This window comes from Macrotis lagotis, chromosome 2 (genome assembly GCF_037893015.1).
Source record: "Macrotis lagotis isolate mMagLag1 chromosome 2, bilby.v1.9.chrom.fasta, whole genome shotgun sequence".
NCBI classification, from domain to species: Eukaryota; Metazoa; Chordata; class Mammalia; order Peramelemorphia; family Peramelidae; genus Macrotis; species Macrotis lagotis.
Genome location: NC_133659.1, coordinates 164,024,788 through 164,042,818, shown reverse-complemented (window position 1 = coordinate 164,042,818; position 18,031 = coordinate 164,024,788). Strand labels below are relative to the sequence as shown.

Genomic DNA, 18,031 nt, shown 5'->3' with positions numbered 1-18,031 from the left:
TACAAAAAAAAATAGTAATGAAGTGTACTTAAGCAGGCATTATATTAACTGCAGAGAATAAAAAGAAAGACAAAAGCACTCCCCATTCTCAAGGAACTCAGTAGATCCTTGGAGAAAATACGCCAACAATTATGTACTAACAAGTTATATATAAGTTATCCCTTCTGCACTGTAGTTTCCCCATTGTAGTTTTAATATATAGCGGGTCAGCAGAAGAAATTAAATGGGAATTTTTGGGGAGTTTTGTGGAAGTTGAAAAAGACACTTGAGGGGCAGCTAGGTGGCTCAGTGGATAAAGAACTGGCCCTGGAGTCAGGAGTACCTGGGTTCAAATCCGGTCTCAGACACTTCATAATTACCTAGCTGTGTGGCCTTGGGCAAGCCACTTAACCCCATTGCCTAGCAAAAACCTAAAAAAAAAAAAAACAACAAAAAACAAAACAAAACAAAAAAAACCAGAAAAAGACACTTGAAGGCCAGCAGAAGAGACAGAAATTTAGAAACTCAGAAAAGAATAAAATATTTGGATAGTATTGTATAATATTAACATATTTTATCTTTTATTAGCATAAATATACACAATTTCTTCTTCTCTAGTACTGAAGAGAGTCTTTAACCCACCAGATGAAGAAGGGATAACTGCACAGGTTAAGATGGAGGTTATCAACAGAAGGAAGGCACTAGCATTAAGGAGATTGGAAAAGGCTTTCTGTAGAAAGAAGAATTTTAGCTGGTATTTGAAAGAAAAGATAAGAAGATATGAAATTCTAATAATCAGGGATAGTCAATGAAAACTGATCCTGGAGGTGACAGGGAATCACTGGTGTTCACCATGTAGGGTAAGTGACATGTTGAGAACTACACTTTAGGAAGATCATTTCTACTGCAAATACATATATCTCAGCCTCACATTTTATTTTTTTTTTCAGCCTCACATTTTTAAAAAACCGGGAATTGTATTTTAAAACCAAAAAATTCTTGGCAGAGTCAAAGCAAAAATGAATCAATAAGTATTTATTGAAAAAATACTGTGTACTAAAATCCATGTCTTATATTCTGGCGAACATTAAAAGGGTTAAAAATTTTAAAATAATAGTATTATTATTTCTCAGGAAATCCTGTGAGCTCATTTAAAAGTTAGTGTTGACCCAGCCTTCTTCTCTCAATTCTTATCCTATTGTTGCCAAAAAGCAGCAAATGATCCAAAATCTCACCTGGGGGAATCCTGCTGGTCTCCACTTCTGGGGTTATTTTAGGTGAAGCAAATGTAGAAGGGGGCTTCTCAGCAGGACCTCCAGTTGCTTCATCCATCATTTCATCTTCCTTCTGCAGAATTTCCATTCCCTCTAAAACTTCTTCTTCCTCTTCCTCTTCAGGTTCTGAGTTCTCTTCCTGGGAGTTCTCTTCCTCAGAATCCCCCTCTTGGCTCATGCGTCTCTCAGAAGCTAGCCAAGTTAATTTCTCCATGGTCTCCTACAAAACCATTCAGAAAAACATGGGTAACTGGGTGTCAATTACACCATCTTAACAAGTGCTCATTAAGAAGGGATGAAGTCATTTTCCTTATAATTGGAAGGTATGAAAGCAATTATTATGAAAAGATTTAAAACAAAACCTAGTAACAACCAAATATTGGAAACAAATTTGTGCCCAACTAGCTGATCAAATTGTAGTATATCATTACAATGCAAGATAATAAATATGGAAAATTCAAAGAAACCTGGAAGAACTGTATGAAATGATACAGTAAACAAAGCAAAAAAAACAAAAACAAAAACAAAAACTGTTAACATCAGATATATGAAATCAACTTTGAATATCAACCAAAAATACTGATACTAAATTACAAAGCCTATCCCTTCTCTTACAAAAAATTTTAAAACTATTGAAAAATAAGACAGTATTGCCTGTGAGTCACAATAACTCTTTTAAGAAACTGTATTTTGGGGGCGGCTGGGGGGCACAATGGATAGAACACGGGCCCTGGAGTAGGGAGAACCCGAGTTCAAATGCAGCCTCAGACACTTAATAATTACCTAGCCATGTGGCCTTGGGCAAACCACTTAACCGCATTTGCCTTGCAAAATCCTTAAAAAACAAAACAAAAAACTGTATTTTGTAGGAGTTTCAATTATGCCTATACCATTTTAAATAAGAAAAAACTATTGACACTTAAGGCCTAGCTGTGTGACCCTGGGCAAGTCACTTAACCCCACTGCCCTGCAAAAACCAAATTAAAAAAAGACAGTAAGGAACACTTCTAAAGCATCAGGAAATGATTCCCTATCTGAATTAAGAAATGAAGTATAAAAGACAGATATGGTTACTGCTAACTTTCCTGAAAGGTGGAGAAGAAAGATGGTAAACTTTTCAGGGTTCCTTTATGCTCATATGTTTGAAATACCTGAATACCATCATCTCCTTCAGGAAGATTTTCAGGATGATTCATAACTGCTTCTCCTTTTTCTATCACTCTCTTCCAGTTAAATTTACTCATAGTCGTCCTTCATTCAATTGTTCACATAATTAATTCACAATTTTCTGAGAATTCTGGGGATTAATTATGTGAACAGTTGAATGAAGGATCATCCAGAGAAAATGTAGTCTTTCTGCCAGTTTATCTAGAAATCATTCAGTATGTGCACAGGGAATGACCATTCAATTTAATACTATTCTAAATGAAAAGTAAGAGGAAAGGTAAATTTATTGAAAAAACAAACAACACACACACACTGCATTCCAAAGGTCAATGTAAATGATTGTAAGATTATCTATACATTGTTCTCAAAAATTACCACTCCATATTGAATGGATAAGTGAAACTGGATTACCCACCAAATACATCTATTTAAGTCTTCAACTATACTAAGTGTGGGTATCCTAAGTTCTTACCTGAAGTTCAGGAACTGAGAGCACAGATTCCTCAGAAGCTGATGACATCTCCTCATCTTCCTCATCTTGTGTGAGATCATCAAAATCTTCTTCCTCTTCTTCTTCCGGTCCATCCTTCTCACCCCCTGTTTCTGGGCCAGCAGGAGTCCCCACTGACTGGCCATCAACACTGGATGAATCTTCAGGCTTCTCATGGGGGCTACTAAGGGCAGCAGGGTTAGTAGGAGAGGAAATATTTTGGGGAGACCCTTTGCTCACCTCTCCTCTTGTGTTCTCTTCCCCCTGAGTCTTGTGGGGAACTGAAGATATCTCTGCTGTCTCACCTTTCTCCTCCTCTTGTAAAACAGTCTCTTTCTTTACCTCTTGGGTACTATTTGCCTCTTCACCTGCAGGACCTGTATCCAGCTCCACAGAGACCTCTTCTTTGATTTCACCACAAATATTCTGATCAGAAGACTTGTTCTGGGGCTGTTTGACTTCTTCACCAGGGTCTTCTGGCTCTACTTTAACAATTTCCACCACATCCCCTGGGAGAAAAGATATAGTTTCCCAGGAGGTCTGAGGCATGGGTTCCAGGACTTCCCTCCCTTCCATTGTCTTTACAACAGTCCAGTTATGGGCAATACCCTCAAATGGGTCTTCTTGGCTGGTGACCTTGCCTGGTGTGGGAGGCACTGGGTTGTTTTCCTCTTTGGGTGAGAGACTTGAGCAGAGAGCAGATAATTCTTGAGGTTCCAATTTGGGCTCCATGGCTGGAAAAGTACTTTGTCCCTCAGTCAGAGGACAAGGAATGTCTGCTTTCACCTGTGTATTATCCTCTGAGGTGGGTGGTACAGGGAGATTCACAGGGTTACTAGAGACGATTAAGGGAGGTATTGAAGAAGCTACAAGAGGCTGATTCAGTGGGCAGGGGAAAGAGGTGGGGCTAACTAAGAGAGTTGTTATGGGGATAGTCTGAGGGCTCTGAGCTACAGCTGCACCAAGAGGCTGGATCATATTACAGCCATTGCTAAGACTCACAACCTTTACAGTAGTAGCAGGGACAGTAAGAATGACTGGTGCAGGGCGAAGGATGGGAGTGGCCTTTAAGAGTGGAGAAGCCTTGGTACGCTCTCTCTTTGGTGGACCCCGCTTTGATCCTGTCTTACGTGGCTTGGAGCTGACAAGTGCTGGCAGCATGACCTTAGGCTGTAAAGTTGTTGAGGCAGGGGAAAGTAAAGTTTGGGACACAGTTTGGGGAAGACAAGTCCCATTCTCAGGGGCCAAAGATGGCAAAGCCATAGGAAGCTCAAAGCCATCGCCCCCAGTGATACCAAGAGGTGGAGCTCCTGGCAATGACTGTAAGACAGTGGCTGGTTGGATCAGTCGGGGGATTCGGACCACCACTTTGCTTGGAGGTGCTTCTGACTGGGTTAATCTAGCTGGAGTTCTCCCAGTATTGGAGCCAGGTTGAAGAGAAGGGCTGGGACGGATAAGGAGGGGCTTCAGGACTGAAGACCTCCTCTGGCGCCAAGCCCTCCTAGAAAATCGTTTAGCAAGTGGTTTCAGTGTTAATACCACACCCTTGGGCAGTAATAGGGGATATCGATTCTCATTTCTTGACTCCAAGTTGCCTTTGTCAAGTCCTGGTTCAGAACTGGGCTCAGCTACTTCAGTTAAATTTCCTGATTCTCCAGCATCATTAGCTAAGTGTTGTAGTTCCTCCTGTATGGATGGTAAACTGGCCTACAGGGAAGATAAGCACTATAGTTATTTTTTTTACCAGTATTAAAAAGAAAGAAGGGTATCATTTGATAGTTTGTGGGATTTCTAAGCCTCGTTATAATATCTTTTGATAGTATAGCACCTAATTTGTTCTTGTGTCTCTTCCCCTCATCACACTTTGAAAGTCATCTTTTATAGCAAAGAATTTTTTTAAAATGAGGAAGACAAAAAAAGTTTAGCAAAACCAATCAACACATTGAAAAAATTTAACCTCATAAACAATACTTCATATCTTAGGACCCTGTTCTCTTCTAACACAAAACAGATTCTTCTGTTTTGTTTTTTCTTTTTTTTAGGTTTTTGCAAGGCAAATGGGGTTAAGTGGCTTGCCCAAGGCCACACAGCTAGGTAATTATTAAGTGTCTGAGACCGCATTTGAACCCAGGTACTCCTGACTCCAGGGCCGGTGCTTTATCCACTGTGCCACCTAGCCGCCCCAAGAGATTCTTCTCTTAGAAGTTCAGGTTAGACGAGAATACTTCTTAAGCTTTCCTGCAGTCCAATTCTATGACTGCCTTACAGAGTTGAATTAGACCCTGTAAATTTCTTGCATTGACATTTCTATGATATCTCTGGTTTTCTCTAGATCTTGTAGAAGGAACAATAATGGTTGTACCTTTAACCAGAATGGAAGATGTCGCTCTTCCCTCTCCACAGGTGGCTTCCACTGATCTGGCTGAAGCTCCTCACAGCACTTAAACAATATCGGCAGCTGCTTTGTCTTCTTATAATACTGAGAACAAAGGAGTAAACAACTGATCATGTCATAATGCCAGACTGGAGTTAACAGTGGGGGAGAAGAGAAGGGAGGAACACATGGGAAATCAGGGCCATTTTCTTTTCCTGTGGATGCAAGTAGACACAGGATTCACACACATCAAATTGAGGATTTTGGTACTTCAGGCTGAATTAATGCTCCGATTATCAAGATCCCACCCTTCTTCCAATGCCCTGTTTCTTTCTCCTCTATAAACAGCTGGGAAGAGGGGAGGGAAGGGGAAATAAAAGAGGAAATGAAAAGACAGTCACACTGCTTAAGTCCTACTCAATTCCCCTTGGAAGTGTAATAACAAGGGCAAAGAGTAAAGAGAAGGCACTCACTGTCCCTCACCTTGGGCACACTCCATCCACATATGTACATACAGAGGGAGAAAGGGAGGTACATAATGGCCAACTGTAATACAATGCTTCCAAACAAGGAAGGAAGTTTGACTTAAAACTTGGGGTTCCCAATCCCACATTCTATCAGTTTAATATAATACTTCAAAACAAGGGAGTCTGAATTAGAAGGGGCAGCTCACTTTTATAATATTGTCAGGAGCTCTGTTGATGTTGAGGTTCTTGATTCTCACTGTCAGCTGGTGAGCAGACTTGGCAGTCAGGAGATATTTACTGATTAGAGGTTTTGGAAACTCAGTCCCTTCAAAATGTTTCAGCCCCAAAGCTAATAAACTGAAAAAGATGCACAGACTCAAAAACAGGCCTTGTTCCTCCTCCTTCCAAATGCTTTTTCCAAATTTCCCTGACTCATTCTCTGACCCCCCTCCAGTTCTATGACGTCCTCTCTCTCTCTGTTCCCAGTCACTAATGGCTGATAGCAACAGTTCTGTCCAATCAGGTCTTCCAAACTCATTTCTCTTTTTGATATCTGTCTTGTTTCATTTCTATCTGCTATGTTAAATTGGCAGCCCTATGGACTCCTCCTCATTCTGTTTTTTATTTTTCTTCTTTCCTGAAAATGAATACATACTTGTCCTCTGCTTTGGTGAAAAATATCTTATCCCTGGGATTCTTTGCCTTCAAGGAACATATTGGTAGCAGCTCTGGATACATGAAGACCTTGCTTGTAGCCAGAATCCAGGCCACTTGCTTTGGCAGACAAGGAAATTCACTGGCTGCAAAAAGAATCTATGGTTTACAGAAATCTGGAACTCCATCGAGGTAGGTCATATATTACATCCCTGTGCATTTAGAAAAACTGCCATTAAATCTGATTTATAATATTCTTGAGATTTTCCATTGTTTTCACTCTGCCAACTTGAGTGCCATAACTGTACAGGAAATTTTTTTGTATATCTACCTGAACCAAATTAGATCAAAGTTATTTTTAGGAAACAGCAAACCAAATCATGTTCCCCATGTACCAAAATAAAATCTATTGAACCAATATGAATAGAAGCAAAATCATATATTTTCTATTTTCTAGAAATATGGAATCAGAATAAAATTTACCAAATCCTGGAACTGAATTTTCCCCCACATGGAATTCATTTGATCTGAGTCCCTAATAAAAGTTGGTACTATTCCTGGTTCCACCATTACTAGTTCAGTGAAATTACCTGGCCCCTGTGCACCAATTTATCTATGAGTAAAATGGATATTCTATATAATCTACTTGTAAGAATTTTGTGAGAATTGGCTGCTTTGAAGATTTAAAAACTATAATCCACATGCTACCTTATTTACCAAAGCTCCACTCTTGTCCAAAGTTCCAGTTCTACTCCTGGCACTGATATTTCTCCCTATACACTGTCTCCCACTTTATCTCCCACCCATACTTTTGTCCTGCATTAAAACATCACGTATAGCACCTAAAAAAAGAAAAAGGAGAAGGATGTAATAGACAAAACTTATCCTATCCTCTTCCCCACTCTAGTCACATGTGTTAACTTTACTTAAAGGACTAAGACCCTCATGCACCTAGCACCATTACTGGTCGTTAATTTGAGCACCGTCCCTCACCACTCTTCTTGACGTTCTTTCGAGGGCTCCAGTCAATGTGGATATGTGAGTGAAAATCTTCAATAAGCTGCATAGCACCCTTCAGGTTACATGGCTGGAACATAGTCTGAAACTTGGGGTTGAATTGATGATGAAGGACAACGGAACTTTGAGCAAAGGTCCCCAGCTCCCTCTGGGAAAAAATGAACATGAAAATGATCTTTGCCCCAAACATAAGGATTAAAATCTGGTCAAAAAACTCTTTCAACAAGGAAAGGCTACAAGGTGGAGACAGATACACATTTCACTGGTATTTACAAAATAAATTCTATATATTGTCCCTTTCAGAAAAACTTCCTTATTTAACCTCATCTAATTCTTTTTGTCACTTTTAATTAGAGCATTAAAAATGCTTATATGCACAATTTGTACTCTACCTATTTTCACTTACATGTTCCATAAAAATGTTCATCTTCAAAAGTATCCCCCCGCCTTCTTTCTTTGCCAAATGAGGGATTATGGTTCTTGAATACTGAATATAAGGTAAGATGTGGTTGAAGTTGTTTGGTTTTGCTCAACAAGTTGATTTGTTTTGTTTATTCTCCCCCTTTTTAAAAAATTCTGTTATAAGAGACAGCTCTTTTGGGAAGGGAGAAGGAAAGAGGTATATATTAGGAAATAAAGATGATATAAAAACAAAAGTAGCACATAATTTAAAAAAAAAATCGTTTCCTCCAAGTGTTTTCTTTCTTCCTGAATAGACCATACGTTATCTGCTAGCAGAGACCATGTTTTCTACTGTTTTTTTATCCTCTCAAGGAAGAGATTGGGCTAGTTAATTCTATCACACAAGATGCCTATATACAAAAATATACACATCAACAATTCCCTACCACTAACCTCAGGGACAATTTTCCCATTGGTAAATTATAGAATTTAATGCTCAGCTCCCTTTTCCAACTTAATGATCCCTGTCATATCATTTTTTTACTTTGTACAAAATGAGGTTAGGACACTATATAAATCACTGGGGATATGTTTAGCAAATGACCAATTAGCTCTATAACTATAAAAATAGGGAATATAGTAAAAGATAAGGAAAAAAAACAGTGGACCTCCATAAAACTGAAAGAGCAAAGAGTATGAGGTGGCAGGTATAAAGAAAACTAATTATACATATATATATTATTTATACTTTCATAAAGAAAATAGCTGAGATAAAAATCAAGGGGGAAGGGCAGCTAGGTGGCGCAGTAAACAGAGCACCGGCCTTGGAGTCAGGAGTACCTGAGTTCAAATTCGACCTCAGACACTTAATAATTACCTAGCCATGTGGCCTTGGGCAAGCCACTTAACCCCATTGCCTTGAAAAATCTAAAAAAAAAAAAAAAAAAAATCAAGGAGGATTGGTCAATATGTGTGAAAAGATTGACGTAAATTATGAAGGATTAATTATTTTGGTAATTTGCCAAACTAATTTTACACTCTAGTTTTCAGACTATCTTACAAGAAACATCTTGGTTGTATTGGCTTCCGAACTGAGGCTGGGGTTGGCGCTGGACAAGAGGTGAATCTGAGTCAGGAGTTGAACATGCTAAGAGGGAGAAAAAAAAAGGAAATTACATTATGTTTTTTAACTTTAACTCAAATGTTTTCTTCCTAGGGGCCTATAAGAACAGTGACCAATTTCTGTCTTGACTTAAGACCTTCCATCAGACAGAACTCTTTTTTTTTAATCAGAATGACAGAACTAGAAGAAGTATCAACTCTAACATGAAGAATTTAGAACAACCATAAGGAAGAACTAAACCTGTCTTATGTGAGTTGAAAGACTCAAATGCATTAAAGAATATCTGGAATTTGGTAACCTTGAAGGTGGGCAGCTAGATGATGCAATGAATAGAGATGTTGGTCTGGAATCAGGAAGATTCACTTTCCTGAATTCAAATCTGGATTTAGACATTTAGCAGTTTCATGGCTCTGAGTAAGTCATTTAACCCTGTTTGTCTCATCTATAAAATGAAATGGAGAAGGAAATGGCAAACCACTCTAGTATCTTTGCCAAGAAAACCCCAAATGAGTCACAAAGAATTGAACACAAATGAGTAACAGAGTCTCTTGAAGGCATGGCAAGAGAATGGCTATTTCAGAATCTCTTTCAGCCTCATGATCAAATAGTGTAATTTCTAATGATATGAAAAAAGTCTATTTCAAGGCCATTAGCTATAAGCCTAAATCCCTGATCCCTCAAATCATATGAAAACTAAATATTACCATAGTTACGTGGAATCCCACCTGTTGCATCTGTTGTTGGAGTCTTTTCCTCTGAGCTGCATCCAAAATCAGTGTCTGCTGGGCCTTATCACTCTGGGGCTTGGTCCTCTCTGCCTCTGGTTGTTGCTTAGTTGAAGACTTCTTCATCCTTAGTTGCTCCAGGAGTTCCTTCACTGTACGATGCTGCTCATTGAGCAAGTTTGCTAGGGGTTCTTCAAATCTGTCTCCAAAAAAGGGATTTTTTTTTTTAGAAATTTGGACATTTTCCAGAACCCAAACTTCATTAAGAAGATGAAAGGATATCAGAAGAGTTCAGATAATTGAAATTTACAGGATTCCAAGACCTATATTCAATCTCAGACAAAGGTTTTACTCTTATCCTTGGTCAATTTTTTCAAAAGACAACAATGGCCCAAATAAGATGAGTTTTCTGGGGCAGCTAGGTGGCACAGTGGATAGAGCACCGGCCCTGGAGTCAGGAGTATTTGAGCTCAAATCCAGCCTCAGACACTTAATAATTACCTAGCTGTGTGGCTGTGGGCAAGCCACTTAACCCAATTTGCCTTGCAAAAACCTAAAAAAAATAAATAAATAATAAAAAATAAAAAAAAATAAGATGAGTTTTCCAAACTCTCCTTTCCTTTGATCACCTATTGAAGACATGCAGATGAGCAAGGAAATGAATTGACTGAAGGAAGCAGAAAATGCACTGGTATAATACACTAAGTATTATAAGCAGCTAGGTGGTGCAGTGGATAGAGAACCAACCCTTTAGTAAGGAAGACCTGAATTCAAATTTGGCCTTAAACATATATTAGTTATGTGACCATGAGCAAGTCCCTTAATCCTGTTTGCCTCAAAACACAATAAAAACAAAATATACTAAGGGGCCCCTGAGTAACTAATGGGTGTCACTCTTGTATTACCTGGACATATCACATTAAATATTCTTTCTAAGAATAACTGAGACTTTTTTGAAGGGAAAAAAAAGGCAAACCTACCAAGTCCCAAACTTATATGATTCCTGTACTTCAGATATGGCCTCTATCATATCCCTACTTCTAACCCTTTCTCTACTAAATTTTACTGTTTCTTTTCCTGAGATGTCAGAATCTAAGCCAATATATTGCTGGGAAACATGTGCAGAGATGATGTGGGAGGTGCTCTGTGGGACACACACTAATTCTAATGAACGGAATTTGATAAGGAGATTATTATTAATACTATAATACACAATCACAAACAATATAATTTATGTCACAATTATTGATATTATAATCAATATTAACAACATTGGTCTCATGAATCTTTCTACTCTTGGCACTATCAGGGTACCTTTTCCCACAAACCACTATTCTTCTGATTTGCTTTACAATACAATCTATCAAATAATAAGGTATACCCCTGAACAAACCAAGAAATTAAATACCTACCATCCTCTCTCTTGGAGGTCAGAATCCCCTATATCAGTAGCAGCTCCAGAATGATACCACAAGAAAAAGGGATAAGGTCTTGCCTGAGCTATTATAACAACTAGTTTAGCACCTATTTTGTGTTGTGTCAACAACCAAAACATGCTTTAATGAACTCCTATAGAGTCAAAATTGTTTTTTCCTTCTGCTCAATTCATTTTATTTTCAACAGCCAGAAAACACAGGACTTGGCAAATAACAGAAAGTTTTATCCACATGACATATCTGCACAGAATGTGAACCAGTATTTACTTATACCAATGCAAGGACAATGGGAAACAAAAAAGCCAAAACTGTGGCTAATGTAAAAATGATCTGCAGATTTGGAAATTACATATTATTTTAGGGACAGCAGATTTTCTTTCATTAAATCTTATTTAGGCTAATGTTAAAATGAACTTTCCCACTTGAAAGTAAAAGAAATTGTGAGATGGACAAGGAAATTTTGAGAGATGGCCCATAGTGAAATTTCCTCATTAGTATCTCTCTGCTTCTCCTTGTAAACTTGTTCCTTGAGTGACTCATAATTTCTGGAAATGAGGTAACCTAAAGGGAACAATACTAGCCCTCTTCTGATTGATCACCTCTAAATTTGGTGAAAATGAGGTTTTGTAAACTGCAGTCCTCTGATAGGGGCCAGATTAGTTATGAATAATTATGGTAATGATGAACTGAAATTGCTTTGTGCTGATTGATTAGTTAAGACTAGTAAAACTATGAGCTTGCCTCACCAGCAAATGGCAAAATAAGACAGGAGGTAGGAATGGGTTTAGGATTAGGACAAAGAAGTCTGCAAACCCCTTGATTCCACAGTGTGAATGACAGGGGCTGTGCTCTTTCTCATGAGAATAAAACCTTTTCTGATCTCCGTCTCAGACTTTGAATTTTTGATTTTGGTGGTCATCATACCACACAATTTAGAGACCCCAGCAAGACATCTGGACTTCTCTCTGAAAGAGGGAGGAATTCTTCCTTCAGCCATGACCAAACTGACAGGACATCCTTCTCAGCAGCCCTCAGGGCAGGGGAATTACTCTCCTCAGATGAGAGTGAGGCCTGAAGGGAGGCTGAAGCTGAAAGCAGAAAACAACCAAGGGGAAACAGAAGACCACTTACAAAGATGGCGAATAATTGTAGATGTGTAAGTCTATGTGTGGATCCAGGCAAGACTACATGTACCTGGGTGACTGGACCAGCAGGTACTGTTGAGTCATGAGGGTTGAGGAGCCTGGAAGATCTAGCACACGGGCTGAGAAAACCCTGACGAGGACTTCTCTGGCTGCCTTAGGTCTCAGAATCCAAGACACCCGGGGCAAGAGACAGGGAATTGTTGAGGCTTTGTTGAGCTAGGTTGGGTGCACATCCCATAAATGATTCAGGCTGCAGAAACTAATTTCGGAGATTCAGAGCCTTACCAGCAAGAAACAAAGATGGTAAAGCTTGCTCTTTGCTCATGAATGGAACTGGGAACTGAAATGGTAAAGTCTTAGTCAAAATTAAGTGGTGGGAACCCCTTTCCACAAATGCCCCCAGACAGCCCATTAGAGAACAGATTGAGTAATTCGGATGAATTGCCAAAACACAATGGGAAATCAAATACAGTCTGAAATATGGTTAAATAGTACATCAGGGGAATATGCAAGTCGTGCAGTCCGAGTAATGATTTTGAAAGACCTGTGAAGAGAATGACAAAAGGGTTGCAAGGGAAAATGAAAAGGTATAGAGAAGGCTGAGGCTTTTTCTTTGAAGTATATCAAATTTATGGAAGTTAGTTAAAGCATGTAGAAAGTATGAGCAAGTGTAACGGCATAAGTAAAAAGACTGATTTTTGGGAGCTTTGAAAATTGATTTAAAAATCAATGTAAGAAGAGAAAGAATAGAATGAATTATAAACTATGGAATGTCTTCTGGGATTGCATAGCCCAGATTTGTACTAAATTGAAATGTATTCTTCAATGAGATTGCAGTAATTTGAAAACTGCATTAGACTACCACTTTTGCAATATCTGGCAGTGAACTGACTGGATAGTGATAAACCCCACAATATGAAATGTTTCACATGAAAATAATTTCTATGTAAATACGAATTTAAAAATTTTTTTATTGTTTCTTCAATTAGATAACTCTATATGGGCTAATCCTCTCTATAAAGTAATCTGAAAATACACGTAACTGAATGAAGGGGTTTGTAAAAATGCACAATTTTGATTATGATGTTGTGATGTTACTCAATGTTAAGAATATAAAGGAATACTGACCAGAGAGGATAAAAGCTCTTATAAGTTAGAGCATTAGGAAGTTAGAATTGCACTGATAAAGATAAGAAGAACCTGCAAACTTTTAAGTTTTGAAAGAAAATAAAGTTATTTTGTATGTGACTTTTGGAATTTATTAGATTGCTAAAGTAAAAAAAAAAATCTTATAGCCATAAAAAAGGATTTTTAGAAACATTTGGTCTTAAGAATTTTCTGTGTTGCAAAGTTCTAGGAAGTAAAGGGAATATACATTAAATGTGTTATGTATTCAAAGTAAATTTTTTGAAAATTTAAAATTGTGTTGTGATAGCAAGCAGAATGAACAAATTGAGGTTTCATCTAATGTTCTAGTTGAGAATATGTTGTCAATGATCTATTTCTGTCAAGGTCTCTTTGGCCCAGAAAGTAAGTGAAAAACTATAGAAAAGGAAATTTTATATATATGTATATACACACACACACACACACATACACATAAACATATATACACACAAACACATATGTATATGGTCAAAGTAGCTTACTTTAATTAATCTGTCATTTGAAAATAAGAAAATGTATCTCTTTGATGTTCTATGTAAATATAATACTGACAGGCATAATAAGAGTTTACCTTAGGGTTTTGAAATTATCATATATATGTATAGGATTACATTCTTGGAGAATCTCATTTTCTTTTCGAAAACAGAAGTATAATTAGCATAAGGGGTAAATAAGCTTGTAAAACAAAAATATAAAAAAAATGCAAAAGATATTAAGTTGTAAGGTTAACTTTAATTAAGATAACCTTTCTGTTGTTTTATTTTGTTTTAAGAGACTAAGAAGACAGCATGGAAACCTTATGTTTCAGGTAGGCTAATAGTTAAATGTTCAGTTTTAAAGAAGGCAAGATTGTGGATTTCCCATGTTAATTGTAAACTCAGAAGTATAGTGGATAGGAAATTAGAAAGCATACCCTGACTGCAAGATTATTTTCCAAAAATACTGAATAAGTGTGAGGGGCTCTAAAGAATGGTTGGGAAATGAAAAATTAGGCAGCCCCTAAGTTAGGTAACTTATTGATGAGTAAGATGTTCAGAAGTCTTTATCAGTTATGTGATATACTTTTGAAATTGTAGAGGTATTATATCTTTAATTGTTTGGTTATCCATGTAAAAATATAAACTGTTTGGAGTTACTGTAATGATGCTGAAGCTTGCAATTAATAACTGATTGCTTTATAGGGATGATGAGGGAAAATATAAAAAATCGTGACCCTCTGGGATCTCTGAAAATTTTAAACAATGTGTTGGAACTTGCTCTAGATCTGTAAGTTCATGTATAATGTAATAATGGAAAGACAGTTTTGTAAAATCTAGTAATTAATGTGTTATTCTTATTACTGCTTTGTTACATTTGGAATTAATAACATGTTAAAGATTTAAAATCATCTAAGATGATCTAATGTTTGAAAGAATTCCAAAATAATTATTTGTATTTTAAGCATGGTTAATAATTAAATAGATTTAACATAGAGTTATTTGCATAGGAATTTTCCAGTTATAAATGTAAACTGGCATTATTGTGGTTACGTAATCCTACAACTGTGAAAAGCACTTGAGTAACATGAAAAAGATATAAATAATAGGAGTAATAATTTGAGATTTTCTGTGAAAATCTCTAGTTATTTGTGATGTGAGAATGATGGGAATAGGGAATTATAGAGTTTTAGGAAGACTTCCAAGTAATTGGTCTTCCCAAACTTGTGAACTGTATGCACTGAATCAAACTTTGAAATTATTGGAGCATAGGGAGGGAAATATTTATAGATTCAAAATACATCTGGTGTTGAGTGAGATCAGAATAACTAGAAAAATACTGTACATCCTAACAGCAACATGGGGGCAATGATCAACCTTGATGGACTCGCTCATTCCATCAGTGCAAAAATCAGGGACAATTTGGGGCTCTCTGCAATGGAGAATACCATCTGTATCCAGAGAGAGAACTGGAGTTTGAACAAAGACCAAGGACTAAGCTCTTAAATTTAGAAAATAAAAACTGATATCTTATTGTCTGATCTTGCTATCTCTTATACTTTTATGTTTCTTCCATGAGGATATGATTTCTCTCTCATCACACAGTCAATTCGGATGGATGTACAACATGGAAACAATGTAAAGACTGACAAATTGCCTTCTGGGGGGGGCGGGAGGGGGGAGGGAAGTAAGATTAGGGAGGAAATTGTAAAACTCAAAATAAATAAAATTCTAAGAAAAAAAGAAAATTAGCATCTAAAAAAACAAAGTACATCTGAGGAATTGTACATGTATTCGGAAAAATATGGGAAGAAGGGGGTATGATGAATAATAAAGGAAAGGAGTTAGCGCACAACTCTTTAATACAACAGGTGTTAGTAAATTTACATCCATAGCCTTGATGCATGCTAATGGACATCAGAGAGGGCGATCTTTTGAAACTAGGGGAAATTGCCTAGCCAATGAGGAGACAAAAAGAGCAGGAGAACCTGAGCAGGTAGAGATGAAGCCCATTTTGGTGCTAATTCCCACATTTCCTCCTGATCTGAAGCTCTCACCTGTCTGAAAAGGAGAAAAATAAGAGCCCAGGAGCTTGGAGGTTGGGGAAATGAGCAAGGGAGATGGAAGAGAGGTCTAAATGAGGCCAAAATGAAGCCACCACAAGATAGGTCCTGCAGCACGTACATCAAGGTAAGATGTTCAAAATCTGTGAGATACTGTGCTGGCCAAGTATGTATTTCCTGGCATTTATGCTCCTGCCTGACAAGTGACTGATGATTGCATTATTTGTTGAAGGATGAATACAAACAGCCAGAGATGTCACCTGAAAGGAAGTTGGCTCCCAGGACTTAGGGCATTTCAAAAAAAAAAAAACAGTTGGACTTCACAAAGGTACCTCCTTTGGGTAGGTTTAGGTGGACCAACTCCCTCATCTCAGCTCCTGGGAACAGGCTTTTTCCTTGGCTCAGGTCACTGTATCAACCCTAAGTAAAATCTTCGAACAAATAATTCCCCATTATGGGTTAGTTGAGAGGGCTGAATCAGACCAAAGTAACTAATTCCTTGCTAGAGTCTTCCAGCCCTTAATGAAAGTCTTGAGAATTTCTTGGGAGTTACATACTCCTTGGCATCCTCCTTAATTGGGCAGGGTAGAAAGGATGAACCAGAAAATCAAAAGACAACACACAAAACTTATGATAGAAACCCAGCTCTATATACAAAGTGTTTTTCCCTAGCCTTTCTCCACATTAGGACCAAGCTCCAGAGAGATATAGGTTTATGCCCCTATGAACTGTTGTATGGCCACTCTTACCCGGGTGGGTCATCTCAGGCCCCCTCAAAGTGATACTAGGAACAAATTTGTTTTTTTAAGGTTTTTGCAAGGCAAATGTAGTAAGTGGCTTGCCCAAGGCCACATAACTAGGTCTGAGGCAGGGTTTGAACTCAGGCACTCCTGACTCCAGGGCTGGTGCTCTATCCACCGTGCCACCCAGCTGCTCCTAAATGTTTTTTTTTTTTTTTTAGAGAAAGTGTACAATCTTTGGCAAGCTATTTGTTCTCGTTATAGAAAAAAAGGGGGTGGGGAATCATTGCTCAAATTCCTCCATTGGGTTTCTCTGTGCACAAATTTTTGCCTGGTGACTGGATTCTTATCCAGGTGTGAAAAGAAGAAAAACTGATCCTGGCCTGAGAAGGGCCATTCCAAGTACTGCTCACCATGGACACAACAGTAAAGACTAATGAGATGGGTCAGACCCAATCTATGCAAATAAAAGGATTTGTCAACTAACATCCTGGATGGACTGTTGCTTCTCATGATCCTGACAATCTTTGGATCATTATCAAGAAGCAGAGAGACTGACTCTGACCTCTGAATGAAGGATGGGATCACTGATGTTACATTTGTCCTTCTAGGGAAGTCAAACTGCTACAATGGGACCATGACTGTTATCATCAACTCCCTTTACTTGCTACTCTTCTACAATGCCACTTCATTAAGAACTCTAATGTGACAGAAAAGAACACAGTAGAGGAATGTAGATGGCATAGTAGTGTCTCCTTGTAGAATTGTACCTATCCCCACCACCTGATTGGAGAGGCCCTTGGGGTGGAATTATACAAACTATTATACTTTTACATTTAATAAGACCACAATATTAGATCTGTGGGTTAATTGCATATATACACTTGCTCACTAAGTAGAGGTGCTATTATAACGGGTTGGTTAGACCCCAGTTCTTTCTTTTTCTTTTTTTTTAAGGTTTTTGCAAGTCAAATGGGGTTAAGTGGCTTGCCCAAGGCTACCCAGCTAGGTAATTATTAAGTGTCTGAGGCCAGATTGGAACTCAAGTCCTCCTAACCCCAGGGCTGGTGCTCTATCCACTGAGCCACTTAGCCACCCCTACCCCATTTCTTCTTTCTAACTGGGCAGCAAGGGAGTAATCTAGGGATGCAATTATATTAAGACATAAACAATGAAAAGAGGAGTATTGATATCTCATTACAAAAGATGTTACATGTGACAGGTAATGGGGAGATCAAGGTCAGGGTAATGAAAGCTCAAGGGTGGGCTCCATTAGAGCTGAGGATGGAATTGAGCCTGAAGGCCAGCAGAAGAGCCTAGCAGAAGAAGTAT

At 38.1% G+C, this 18,031-nt stretch overlaps 1 protein-coding gene across 7 annotated transcripts in view; it reads right to left on the bottom strand.

The window, feature by feature from the left end:
* GON4L (gon-4 like) overlaps positions 1-18,031 on the bottom strand; it is a 108,102-nt gene that overhangs the window by 15,484 nt on the left and 74,587 nt on the right. For 6 of the 7 annotated variants that reach the window (XM_074223270.1, XM_074223269.1, XM_074223268.1 and 3 more), the window contains 8 exons: positions 9,673-9,871; positions 8,885-8,971; positions 7,399-7,570; positions 6,407-6,551; positions 5,958-6,108; positions 5,273-5,389; positions 2,893-4,617; positions 1,215-1,473 (listed from right to left, as the gene is read on the bottom strand). In XM_074223270.1, the coding sequence (XP_074079371.1) occupies positions 1,215-1,473; positions 2,893-4,617; positions 5,273-5,389; positions 5,958-6,108; positions 6,407-6,551; positions 7,399-7,570; positions 8,885-8,971; positions 9,673-9,871 (2,855 nt within the window). The remainder of the gene's footprint in view (positions 1-1,214; positions 1,474-2,892; positions 4,618-5,272; positions 5,390-5,957; positions 6,109-6,406; positions 6,552-7,398; positions 7,571-8,884; positions 8,972-9,672; positions 9,872-18,031) is intronic. The other variant, XM_074223272.1, reaches the window with a different exon arrangement.